This window comes from Camelus ferus, chromosome 35 (assembly GCF_009834535.1).
Source record: "Camelus ferus isolate YT-003-E chromosome 35, BCGSAC_Cfer_1.0, whole genome shotgun sequence".
Classification (NCBI taxonomy): domain Eukaryota; kingdom Metazoa; phylum Chordata; class Mammalia; order Artiodactyla; family Camelidae; genus Camelus; species Camelus ferus.
In genome coordinates this window covers 7,594,263-7,608,647 of record NC_045730.1, presented here as the reverse complement: position 1 = coordinate 7,608,647, position 14,385 = coordinate 7,594,263, and the positions used below count along the sequence as shown (strand labels likewise).

The 14,385-nt window shown below is 34.8% G+C and overlaps 1 protein-coding gene across 1 annotated transcript in view; it reads left to right on the top strand.

Annotated features, from left to right (window-relative positions):
• PLXDC2 (plexin domain containing 2) overlaps window positions 1-14,385 on the top strand; it is a 324,630-nt gene that overhangs the window by 255,121 nt on the left and 55,124 nt on the right. Inside the window, exon 10 of the mRNA XM_032473563.1 lies at window positions 13,219-13,279. Within this exon, the coding sequence (XP_032329454.1) occupies window positions 13,219-13,279 (61 nt within the window). The remainder of the gene's footprint in view (window positions 1-13,218; window positions 13,280-14,385) is intronic.

Below are 14,385 nucleotides of genomic sequence, written 5' to 3'. Positions count from 1 at the left end.
GACACTAACTATATTTTATGAAGCAGAAAATTGCTTCACACCCAAATTCTTAAAATCCTTCTTTCTGCTGCCTTTAATAAGACATAGAACATTTGTACACATGAGCTGCATAAAACTCTAATAGAATTAGCACTTAGTAATTTGATATTTCATATGCCTGACAAATCTGATGGAGAATAAAGCAAGGAAATAAGGAAGCAAAACACTCTTTTATGACCAGAATCATTCCTTAAAGTGAAATGAATTTACTAACACATTGTTGGTAATATACGTAAGGACCTGGGCCAGCTACCATCTTAGAAACAGACCTTTCCAGGTGAGCTTACAGATTTATAATGGTAAAAATTTAGAAAGAAAACAAAGCTTTATGTATCCTAAAAGCCACTACAAAATTATACACATTACTTTCTAAGCACTGATATTACAACCTAGATTACAAGAGGCAAATTGAACTCAGATGTAGATAGATAGATACAGATATATTTCAAAGTTCTTAAACATGCAGTTTTAGAACAATAAGGAAACCATCTTGCATAACATTGCAGCAAACTCTAGAAGTCTTGGAAGTGTCTCCACCAAAATCAATTTACTTCTGCTTGGAATAATCACCCTTAAAACTTTGGAAGATAAAGCTGAATTTACCATGAGCTGGAGAAATGATGGGGACATGTAATGTTCCTTGATCAAAATGATGAAATGGAACAATTACTATTTTCAAGTTTGAATTATTAATATAAACAAATATGGACTACCCCATGTGTATAACAGATATTCTGATTTGACCTGGATCTTAGAAAAGTTATCTCACAGATATGATATCTCTTGAAAGATAGTGAAATGAACTATCAAAAATCATTAAACAAATATCTTTTAAAAGGCAGTGTTCTGCTGTTTGTTATAACATTCACTCGGGTATTATTATCTGGCACTGTAATGCCTTAAATTACATCTTCTAGGGACATACAGGGAGAAAAAGTTGCTTTTCTGAGGGCCTTGTCAATATTTTAAATGAGCTCATAGTGCTTGTCTAAAAGATTTAATTACATTGTAAAATATAATGATAACAGCCTAAATTAATTAATAGGATGATATAATAAAATGGTTTTCAAACTTTTTCTTCTTAAGCAGGAAAAACATTTTTGAAAAATGAAACTTCAAATACAAAACAGATAAAATTAGATCTGGTGGGGGCTTCATAGCCCAGCCCTCCCATCTCCTCCTCACTGACCACAGCAATCACTGAAGCCTCTGCAAAACTGAATCCTGCACCCTGGACAGAGCTTAAAAATCTATAAATAGGAAAACAGGTTTTCCTATTTAAAAATACTGACCTTCCTAATTCACCCATTCTTTCTGTAGATCACTTGCAAGGACCCAAATGCACTGTGATTAGAAACACTTTGTCATAAGCAATGTGAGAGAGAGAGAAAGAGATTTTTGTTTTGTTTTGGTCTGGGACAGTTTATTGGTTGTTCTTCCTGAAGAGATTGTGGCAAATGTAACGGTCTCTTTCATTCCCTTATATAGTTCTTTCCTCAATGTTTATGGTTCAAAACGAGGGTAGAGAAAAGTTTGTGCTGTTTCTCTGAGAAACTAGAAATACCATCTTTATCTGTTCCTCTGTAAATCTCAGCATTCCAACTAAAATTCTAAAACTTTTTATGGTAAAAAAAAAAATAAATTAGGATACAGATCTTTCTTTGATGAGACAATCATCTCATCAAAGGGATTTCTGGTTCCTTACCCAGGTCCAACTTTGCTATCTTGGCAAAACAGATGTGAGTTGATTCATGCATCATTGTTGTTCCTGAGGAAGACAGACAGCTCTGAAGGACCAGGAGCCATTCATCTGAGCACCATGGAATAAAAATTTATTAGTGAAAGGATAGCATTTTTTAGAGGCATGGCGCACCTAAACCCCTAAGACTTCATGTTCCTTTTACTGAGCCAACAAGAAAGTAAAAGTCACTGCTCTTTCTGTCCACTTCTATGCATTTGAAATTGCCATTTGAGTATACTATTTGGTAGGAGGTCAAGAAATTTTAAGAAAGAGTGTCAAAAATTGGAATCCTGAAACATCCAGGAGTTTTATTTATAACTGAGTATTTGCTTCAATGGCTCACAGCCATGAGGAGGAATCTTGGTTCCTTTTTTATTTCTTTCCCTGAGGCCTCAACTCTCACTTCTGTTCTACCAAGATAGCAAAGTTGAATGCTGGGCAAGGGGTTTTTAGATTCTGGAAGAATTCATTCATCAAAAAGAAAAGATTTCTCTTCTTTGTCTTATAACCCTAACTTTTGTGGCTAAAGAGTCTGGGTCAGGTCTTGGAGGATATTATATAGATTTTCAGTTATAGATCAGGTTACAATGTCTTTTTTTCCCCCCAATAAGCACTTTTCAACTGTGCTCAGTGCTGTGGATGGTAAGAAAGAATAAAGTAACCTATATTTACTGAATACTTACTATGTCAAACCCTGAAAGGAAGCTTCATCTATATTATCTCATTTAATCCTTACCAAAACCCAGTGAAGGTAGATTTTACAATCTCCATTTGACAGAAATCGAATCTCCAATAATAACTCACCAAAAATCTCACCCAATAATCTCTAGTAATAACTTGGAGATGGATCGCTATCAACCAACGGCAGAATGAAGACCTGAACCCAATTTTACATATGTGATTCTAAAGCTCATGCTGTTTCCACCAAATAATTCAGCCTCCAGCTTTTGCATTATTCAAATGGGGGATAATTGTAAGGAACAGTGCTCAACTGGGCTGAGAATCATATAATTGACAGTTATTGAACACACGTCCTCTACATGCTCAAACAACGTCAGTGACCTCTACTCCCTTCCTTTTCTTTACACCCTAGTAAATGAGACAACGTTATTGGGTTTTTTTTTTTTTTCTGGCAGTGCCCTAGTAGCATGTTGAAAAATTATGAACCAGGTTAATTATTAATTCAAGTTTAGAGATTGATTGCTTTTAGTGCCTGAATTTGGAAGGAGAGTTGAGTGTGGCAGGGGAGTTCTCCTTCCTAATGCGATACAGTGTGCAGTGCTCCCAAATTCTTGAGGATGTGCAAGACTGCTGCCCAGATGCAGGACTCCAGAAGTGGCCCAGTTAGGTGGAAAAAAGAGCATTGTTTCTTGAATGGAATCCTCACTTTGGGCATATATTCTAAAAGCTACAAAATGATCATTTTGCTCTTAGGAATAACTACCAATAGATATAATCTTCTATTTTCTCAAATCAAAACTATGTGACATCTTATTCATGTATATATAATTTAAAGAAACAAAATGAACTATTTAATTGTCACCATAATCTGCCTTCAATTACCGTACCGCAGCCTCAGATTACTATGCATCTTATTTGAAGAGTTGCAGCGCTACTAAAGGAGTTGAAAATCTTTCATAAATAAGGAGCCAAATTGTTGAAATGTGTTTTCACCCAGATTCTGGCAAGTTGCCAAAGCCATCTTTAAGATCAAAGAAGAAATATTTTCTTCATAATGTTGGGATAACAAGTTTGATTTTAAATGTGAATAGCCTTTGGCTTTGTATTCACCTCTAATTGTGTAACTTTTATCAGAGAGTAAATGATCTGTCCTCAAGCTGAGTGCTGCAATCTTGGTTGGAGGTTGCACGTGGGAGAAGGCTAATCATCAGAGAACCCTCCCCTGCCAGCACCAGCTTGGGTTAAGTCTCCAAGAAGGTGTGAGTCAGCTGGGATGGTAAAAGGGACTTCAATTAAACAGAAGGCAAGCAAACTAAGTATGTTAAAAATTGGAGGGAAATGATTTGAAAAGGAGTTTGTGGAAAGCAGATGAGAACATTAAGTCTTTGTTGTTGTTTGAGTTTCAGTCTCATCTAAGCCCCAGGAGCTACCTTCCTCTGGAAATCCTAGAGCAGATCATTTCTTAAACTGACTATATTGACGGATTGCTCAGTGACCATAGATGTCTGGTTTCATTAGGTGATACATACTAATCCCAGTGTTTTAAGAAGAGGAAGACCTGCAATTTTTGGCTTCTTAGTAGCTTACAATGTCCAGACTACTAAAAAAATTTACCCACTTGGTTCTGAACATTTAACCCTAAGATTTTCTTTTGAGTTCTCGCTGACTTTGTCATTGCAGTACTGAAATCACTAGCTTTTCAACTCTCTGACATCATAGCAAATATTACTTTGTATCTCTAACCAGGGGTGTTTGGAGTCTCAGCAATTCAGTAAACCTGTACTCTGCTGTGGCATCCTTGTTCTTGCCACTTAATCCAGCTATGAGTTGGCTTCTCATTTTACTTTGCATTCGTACAAGGAAGACAAAGGGCAGGAAGCAGTTAATGATTTGACTATTTTGCTAAAGCTTTACTTCCCTGGGTTCTAACTTCTCTTTGCCTCTTCAAACTGTACAGCACAAAGTTGATGAGTAGTGAGAGTAGCCATTTTGTCTTGTTTCCAATTTTAGGAGGAAAACATTGTTTTTCATCATTATTTATGATGTTAGCTGTAGATTATTCATAGAAATGTTGTATTATTTATGAGTATAGAATTTTAAAACACTGAAAGTTAAGAAACAAATAGCTCACAAAGTTAAAATAATTAAAACATGGCCAAATAATGAATTTACTCCATGAATACAAACATGGTTTTTAGTTTGAAGACATCTATTAATGCCATTCATAGCAGCAGTATTGAAGATCATTGAGTGAACTTGATAGATGGGAATATATTTAATAAAATCCAACATTTTTTTCTAAGTAAAAATGTTAGCAGACTGAGCTATAAAGATACATATTAACACAATAAGAAATATTATTTCAAATAATGGAAAAATATACCGAATGTTAATGCCCAGAGACATTCCCATTAAAATAGGAAGAAGGCAAGTGTTGCACTATTATGTAAGAGAATCCTATAATTCTGGTTAATGCACAGAGAAAAGAAGCAAATAAGAGACAGGAGTATTGGAAAGAAGCACAAACATTATTTATAAAAGAACCAGATATAAAATACACAGAAATCAATAGCTTTCCATGTCAGAAATAACCATATAAAATGCAATGATTAAGGCTCCTTAATAATAGCAAAAATAGCAGTAAAATAGTTACTAACAAACTTAATAATGTGTAGGTTCCATGCAAGGAAAACAATGAAAATTTGATGAGACCCTTAAATGAACACCTGAATAAACATTTTAATGAATGGAAAGATAGAATTTAATAAGATGTCAATTATTTTCACATCAGTTCTATCAAAAACATTATTATTTGGAACATCAGAATGCAATTATAAAAATCACAGAGAAGAATAAAAGAGTGAGACTACTCAAGAAAAATTTTTAAATGGGATCAATGAAGGCAGACTTAAACTACTAGATTTAGATAAATCATTAGATAAAAGTGTAATAATGAAGTCACTATAGGAACTATACAAAAAGGAACAAAGCAATCAATGGAAGATTATACAATTTCAGAAATAGACCTTAGCATATGAGTTTATTATGTGATAAAATATGCAGTTCCAAACAATGGGTAAAGATCTCTTATTCAACAAATGATCGTGGGACTCCTAGCCATCAATTTGAATAAAAATTGTCTCTTTAGATTTGGTCCTAACTTCACGCCATATACCAAAATAAATTTAAAATAGATTGGAGAATTGAAAGTAAAGAATGAAATGAGAAGCTAAGTAGGAGAGACTATGGCAAATTTTACTTCATGCCAAAGTACTGGAGGCCTTTCTGAGCAAAAAAGCGAAGAAAGAAACTTTGAAGAAAAGGATGAAAAACCACAACAGAAAAATACAAACCACTATATGTCAAAAAAATCATGTTTAGAATTGAATGGCAAATTACAGGCAGATGATACATTTAACAGAGATTTAATACTCTTATTTTATAGACAGTCTATAAAAAAAGAACAGCCCAGTTGGATAAAACAGGGAAAAGAAACGAGTTATACACTCAAAGATGGAGACATACAGTCAATAAACATGGTTTAAACATTTAACCTCACCTATAATAGAGAAATGCTAATTAAAACACGGTATATCATTTTTAATTCATTAAATTGCAAAAAGGATGATGGTATGTATTTTTACAAGGGTTAAAATGACATACATATACTCATATATAGGTTGAATAATTTTTTCCAGTTTTATTGAGAAATAATTGACATGCCTCACTGTGTAATTTTAAGGCTTACAGCATGATAGTTTGATTTACATATATTGTGAAATGGTTACCACAGTAGTTGAAGCTAACATCCATCTTCTCATATAAATACAGAAAACAAGGGAAGAAGGAAAAAAAAATTTCTTCTAGTGATGAGAACTCATAGAATTTACTCTTTTAACAACTGTCCAGTCTATTATACAATAAAACTTTTATAGAGCTGTACAATGGAGTATATGCTGTCAGTAAAAATTAACTCTCAAGGAATATTCATGGGTGTGGAAGAATGCCTGGACTGTCATATTAGCTGTAAAAAAGCAAATTATCACATGTTATGATTCCAGTTTGATTAATTAATTTACAGTGTATGTAATTATACATAAAATAAAGATAAGGAAATCAAGCTAACAAAAAATCTTAGCACTGAGATATTATCTACTTAATTTCTGTTTTTCTAACTTTTCTGTAATTTTCTATTAAAATGATTATTTTACAAACCAGGCAATGCTATTTAAAGCATAAATATGATTAAAATTATTCAAACTGAGGATTGAAATTCAGAAGGGTCATGCTATGAATGCTATCAAAATCCAGTGGGTTGCAACCAGTATTTTTGTTAATGAAATAGAATGGAACACAAAATATCTCTGTGCTTTATTTGGATGTTTAAAAAAAAAAAGATGCATCACAATGAATATTTAGTTTCAACACACACACACACACACACACACACACACACACACACAAACCATACACACATACCCAGATATAAACATGTCTAAACACTTGATGTTAACTCTATTTCTTAGTATGGTTTACTTCAAAAGTTTGAAAGGCTATATTGGAGTAATTTTCTTTTTCTGATGGAATGGAAGATTTCTGAAATTGCATACTTTACATTACTAAGGCATTCACATCCAACTTTGTGCAAGTGAATCAGCCCAAAGCTGGAAGTCATTGAGGAATTCCGATTTAACTACTTCAGCAGCTGCTAGTTTAAAAAAAAAAATAGCAAACACAATGCCCAAACAAAGGTCTTAAACTTGTGAATACAGAGATTATATGATGCTTTGTTATGAAGGATTATTTAAGTTGATACACAGCCAAACTTGCGTCATTTAAATATGCCTTAGCCAGCATATTCCAATATTCCCTAGCAGCACTTAAACGTTAGGCGGGGGCAAAGATAAACATTGAATTTTACTGTGAGGTTAGCATTTCAGCAAGTCAGTCCAAGTCTTTTGAATCAAATAGCTTTTAACTATTTCCATATGAGTGAATACTTCATTCTCTTGCCCCTTCTAAATAGCATTTTAAGCAATTTTTTAACATAGATATAAGCTGAATACTCAAATATCTAATAATCTGGGTAGAGCGGGCACCTCTCTGGTTAAAACATGCTGAAAGTTTCAATGCTGGGACTACAACTAATTATTTTGCCCTAAAATGGCTTTACTGGATTGTCCAGTGTGTAACTGTTTTATGCATCACAAGTTCATGGCATATTTAAGTCTACTTTTATATGCCCTTCATTCCCTTAACACATTCACAGTGCAAGAATGAGGATATTTTGCTAATGTCAACAGTGGCTTTTAATCAGAATTATTTCTGAGAAGATTAGCTTATTTCCAGATAAACCTAAAATAATGTCACTTGATTTCCAGTGACATTCTTTCCTACCATACACACCCCCAAACTGAAAACAGACTTGATTGACGTCAGGAGGTGATGCTCAGAGGAAGAAAGAACTCTAGCATGAAAAGCTAATTACAAAAGTCATTTTCCTATTTGAAAATATCTTTCATTGAAAGATAGGGGAAATAAAACCCTGTAAGCAAAATAAGTATCTTCTTTTTACCAAAAGAAAAAAGATGTGAATTTTTAATAAGAGATGAAAATTGGAGGGATAAAAACCCTTAAGTTGTTGTTATGCTTTTAAACATCTATGAGGGGCTGCTCTAGATTCTAGAAATCTAAAGAAAATTTAAGCCTTTATTTTATAAAACCTGCAATTCTGCCAGATGCCACGTGTATAAATGACAAGGTTCTGGATATCACGTATCAGTTGATTTGATCCCAGTTTTCCATCTAAAACTCATCTCCAAATGGGAGGGTATAGCTCAAGCAGTAGAGTGCATGCCTAGGTCCTGGGTTCAATCCCCAGTACCACCATTAAAAATAAATGAACCTAATTACCTCCCTGAGCCAAAAAAAAAAAAAAAAAAAAAAATTGAAACTCATTTCCAAAGCAAAGTCCTTGCATTCTACAGATAACTATTCCCCTTGGCACTGGATTATGATTCTGAGCTAAAGGGAACATCAAAATCTTTTATTAAAAGAAAACATACTCCATACTTCTGCAGGTTAATAGTGGTGGAAAATTTCTTAATTTATCCTACAATATTGTTTCTATAATAGATTACTGTGTAGTTAAATTCTTCTGTCATTCCCAGAGCTCTATGTAATAAGTGGTTCAGGCATGAAAACCCTGAAAAACTTTAAGCTCAATTTTCTTGATTTTAGGAGAAAAGTTTTTAGAAGTGAAATCCTCTGTCTCATGCCTGAGGCTGATTAGGGCCAACAAGTGTGCCTTGTATAGGAGATAAGATACGATTTTTTTTTCACTCACTTTTTATTGACAATAATGATTATTATAATCAATATTTTAAAATTTTATGGCCTACCTTCTAATTAAATTTTTAAGTGTTTTAAAACAAAATAATTTTTAGATATCTTACAGCTCCATAGTCCTATTACTCATTTTATCTTATGATACATTTTGTTATTAGTTATAATTATGGCTGTTTATCATTATACTTGTTTCTCATCTAAAATACTGCTGCTTCTTTTTAAAGCATATTTCCATTTCTTTGGTGCTGTAGGATTATTTTTTACACTTTTGCAGGCTATGGCAAGAAAACTTGTTAAACATACAATTGATTTTTCCATTAAGACAGCACACCAATAAATACATGTAAGGTTGCAAGGACCATTTAAATCATCAGGCTCTTTGATGAGGTATTTTGAAGTCTTCAGAACTTTATAGATCTTTATTTTGAAACAGGGCAGAAAACCAAACCAAGTGGGCCAAATTTGACCCATTTCCTGATTTTGTAAATAAAGTTGTATTGAAACACAGCCACGCCCATGTTTTTATACATTTGTCTGTGGCTGCTTTTGAGCAACAATAGCAAAAGTGAGTAGTTAGGACAGAAACTGTATATCCTGCAAAGCCTGAAATATTTACTGTCTGGTCCTTTATAGAAAACATTTGCTGACTCCTGATCTTGAAACTAATTCCTGACTAGGTCTTAAGATTTTGTGATTTTTTTTTTCCCCTAAATTCTCTTTTGTAGATGTTTCATCTCACTGTTGAAATGACATGTGTTCAGTTGGGTAGAAAGCCATGCACTTCATTTTTAATCCTTATGTATGTATTTTAACACTTATTTTCTTCACCTGAATATATTACTCTTGCAAAATAAGTCATATTTCTGAAACCCTTTCCACAAAACTAAGATCAGTTAGAGACGAGATGAGATTTGCACTCTCATCTCAGGATTGGATAGGTTCTGCTAGGAGAATTTTGCTTGTTTTCTAGCTGCCTTATTTAATAGGGTTCGCTTAACATCATTCCTGAGGGCTTTGAAATCAACATTCCACTGAAACTGACTGGAAAATAGTACAATTAACTTGAAGTATAACTCCCTAACAACTTGTTTTGCAATTAGGTGATAGTGAGGGGAAACAGAATAACCTGAAAATAAAAACATGGGAAACCCATTGTAGTTAGGAGCTCAGACTTTACTGAAATCAGTTTTTAAGGAATATTTACAAAACCACATAATCTCTACTTATAAATATTAAGTAACGATTGGGTCCATGTTTGAGAGCAACTTAAATTTTCCTCTCATAAGATTCTATAATACTAATTCCCAAACATGATGATAAGGAACTTTAGGGATAAAACACATTTCGTATTAACATGGTACACAGCATTAATTCCTAAACATTTTCTAAATCCTGTCTATAAAGCGAAAATCCTACAGTTTTTGGCCTTGCTGTATACAAACTACAGTGGCATTACTTAGGTATTAAAAACAGCTGATATTTACTAAATATTGACTATGTATGAAACACTCTACTTTTAATCCTTACATAACCTCCCTTACCTCATTTTACAGATAAGGAAACCAGTTTAGACAGGAAAAATAATCTGCCTAAGATCACAAACCTATTTGGTAACACTGGGAAAGCCTCATGCAAGCGCCTGGCACGGTTAGTGTTATGATGTTTTAGACAAAACAACACAGCAGCTCAGTGGAAAGAGGAAGGTGTCCTCAAAAGTGATTTTGGATTTATTTAAAATTCAGAAGTAATAGAAGGGTGACTTTTCTTAATGATTTTTACAACACACACACACACACACATCTCCTTTGGTTTATTATTGGTTTTCGATGTTATTTAAATTACTGGGTTATAAAATAAAATGCTGAAAAGGCAGGATCCCATTGTATTAATTTTTTAAGGTACTGTGAGGTACAAGAATGTGTGAATTTTTCAAACCAAATCTTATTTTGCCATGCTCAGTCCTTCCCACCTAGCAGTTAGTAAACTGCTGATCAATTAATAAGCAATTGTGAATTAATAAATGAATGGATTACTTAATTGAATCACATACTTTCAGTAGAACCTAATTTCACACATTATAACTGGGAGATTATTTAATAACTCAAACAAACTGCAGTATTACTGTCCTTTTCCCTGGGATTAATGTAACAATTTAAGAGACTAATTACTTGAGATCAAATTGACTTATAAATTTAAGATTTGGTACTGTCTTGTTATAATACAAGGCAAAAGTTGTTATTTCCCACTGACTATGAATACATCTGGAATAGAGTAAGTAAAGAAAAACTGCATTTAAAAAATTACCTGTTGTGTTTAATTACTTGTCAGATGGCTCCCAGAATATATTCTTTGTAGAAAACTGAGATATCACCATCTTGCAGAAGAGAATGTTAGTATATTTTTCAAAATTTAAGCAAATTTGAAAGGGATTAAAAAAAAAGGACAGCCATTTAACTCATCTGGAATTAACTGCAATCATCAGAATCTCTTTGGGTAACCAGAGATGTCCTTGACCAACTGGGGATCTCAAACTCAGGATGCCAAATCGCACACTGATGTTTATTCCACACGTAGGCTTGTTCAACACAGATGGTAGGTGTAAAATAGCTGAGCTCTAAAGGATCATGTCCAGGCAGAATGAGAGATGGGGTCTTTTTTTGTTGACAGGTGAGCTCTTCACATTCCACTTGAATTAAATTGTGCTCTCATTCATGCCATGGTACATAATCTCTGGCAAGGATTCTTAGGAGAAATCATCACGTGGACAAACAAAACAAATGAAAAAAAGAGTTGTGAAGCAGCACGATAAAAAAATAGAAGACAAAAGTTGAACAGCCTCCATTTATTTTGAAAAATAAATATCTATTTAAATTAATATTTATTAATATAGATTTATGTATATTATGTATTAATATATACTTATGTATTAAAATTCAGGGGCAATGCAAATCCTTAATATTCATGGACTGGCAAAATACATAACCTTTCTAATGTGAAAAAGAAATCATGTGTCAGATATATTCGGTGTGGTCAAATATGACACTGGCCCTAACTTTTAAATATTCACAATCAAGTTTGGTAAATGAGATATAAGGCCATGACACTTTATATAAAGGAGAAAAGTTAAATAGTAACGTAAGTTATGATCACAGCAGTAATAAAGTGTTATCAGAATGAGCTCAGGGTAGTAATATCTGGGTCTTGAAAAGTGAATGGACTGGAGCTGGATCAGGACGGAGGGCAGAACATGATTCCAGTCAAGAAAAAGAGAGGGCATGAGCAAAATCTCATCAACCCAGGGCTGGCTGAATTTGACCTTGGAGACCTGACCTGATCACAGTGCTGGTCGGGAGCCACAGGGACACACTCAGCCTCACTGATTCACCACAAGGACTCCCAGAACTCAGCAAAGCTGTTATGCTCGAGGTTGCCATTTATTACAGCAAAAGTGTACTGATTAAAGTCAACAAAGGAGGAAGGAACGTAGGGTGGAGTCCAGGAGGGACCAGGCATGGCTTCCAGTCATCCTGCCCCTGAGCTGCCTGCACTTAATTCTCTAGCAACTACTTGGGAAAACACACAGCAAGCACTGCCAGCCGAGGAAGCTCATCTAAGCCTTGGTGTTCAGGGTTTTTACTGAGGGCCAATCATGTAGGTTTGAAACTCTCCACAACTGACTTTAATCTCCAGGCCCCTGGGGTCAAACTGATAGCGCATGAGCCAGGGCTCCAGGCGAATAAAAACAGACATTCACCATAAATCGTATTGTCAGTGACAACTCTCTTGCATAACCCAAGACCCAGGACTGACAAAAACTCTCGTATCCCCAAGGGTATCCCAAGGGCTTAGGGCTGATCTCCCAAGAGCCAGCAAGGGCCGGTTCTTTCTTCAGAATGTGTGGGTTTGAACACCCCAAACACCCTGAGTTATTAACCTCTTACTGTACAGTAGAGAAAGAGTCTGTGTGACTACAGGTCTTAAATTTTAACATTTAAGTAAAACAAACAAGAAGATCTGAAATCTGGGAAAATACCTACAAAAAATGTGTATCCATTTGTTGTGATGATGAAAAGTTATATGTATGAGGAAAAGAAAAACCAACTGCAGAGAAGAGCTACAGGCCTTATCTTTGCCTGGGGATCCAGGTGTTCTGCACAGTGTACAGAACCTTGCTGGAGTAATTTGTTGCAGCTGTAACAGCATGATGACCTAGGGAGTGAGTGGTTACGCAGAACTCTGTAAATGCTTCTCCGATGCTCCAGCTAACAGTTCTGTAGAAGAAAGTATGTTGTGCAAATTGGAGAATTAACTACTTACCAACCTTTTTCTTTTAATGTCTGCCTCCCCCTACCTACCCACTCCGCACCCCATACTTTCTTTTCTGATCTGCAACGTGGCCTTCTCTGAAGATGTTCCAGTGGGTTTGATCGCCATCGGCAGGACTGGGTGGACAGCGGATGCCCTGAAGAGGTACATACATACTTTATTGTGACAAGATTCCTGGGACCAAGCTGTCATGGATAGTTGCTGCAACTTAATGAAAATTGCATCTAATTTAATAAAAAGAGCCAGCAGTTACCGAGCCCTTAATATGTAGCAGATGTTGGGTTTAACTCTACATATATTATCTCAATTTACTCTCTTACCCATCCTATGAGGTAAGAGCTGTTGCTGCTTCTATAGTACCAGGAAGGGAAGGGTGCTGGTGGTGAAGGAAGATGTTGGGGAGGAAGGTGGAGTGAGAGCATCTGGAGTTGGTACGTGAATTGTAGAACCAGGATTTAAATCTCTGTGCACAAAGGGTTGTTCTCGTGAACATTTGCTGCTTTTCTGAGATCTAGGAAGCCATTGTTCATCTTTGTCACTCAACTGACAAAACCAGTGGTATGGGGGAAAAGATTGATTACAGCAAATTGACATGATAGAAAAGAGTAGATGTGGTCTAACATGGAAACAGTAAGTCCCAGGTAAACATGATACAGACAGGGAAGCAAAGAAGTGATTCAAGCAACTTAATAAAATTGCAGAAGGGATTTAACCTGTTTCAAAGTTTTTTAGTGAATTGCATTTGCACCAACATCTCAGGGTCACGTAAAAATATCCTCTAAAGTTCACAAAGAAAAGTATTTGTTTCTTCTCCCTTTGTTAAGTTTTAAGATACGAATTTTGAATAAAAACCATTAACAGTTCTACAAGTTTTCTCATTCATTAAAGCAAACTATGTCAAAGAGCTGTTTTAAAAACCAAGGCAATCAGTTACCAGAGACTTCTTTTCCATTGGTTTTATGATGTCTTGTAAGTATCTTGAAAAATACATCTTTCAGAATCTCTTGAATTTTTTAAGTACAGGATTGCCAATGCAACTTTAATCAACTTTTGGACACTTGCTTGGGGGGAACTTCAGTGATATTTACTAATCCATCTATTTTATTTCACTTAACAACATAGTTCAAAAAGAAAAAATACTGACGGTGTCATAGTTATGTTTTCAGGTTGATGTGTCTTTCCTGTAACCACAGTTACCTCAATTAAGCATTTTCAAATTGAGTATCTGTATTTGTGTAAAGATCAAGAAT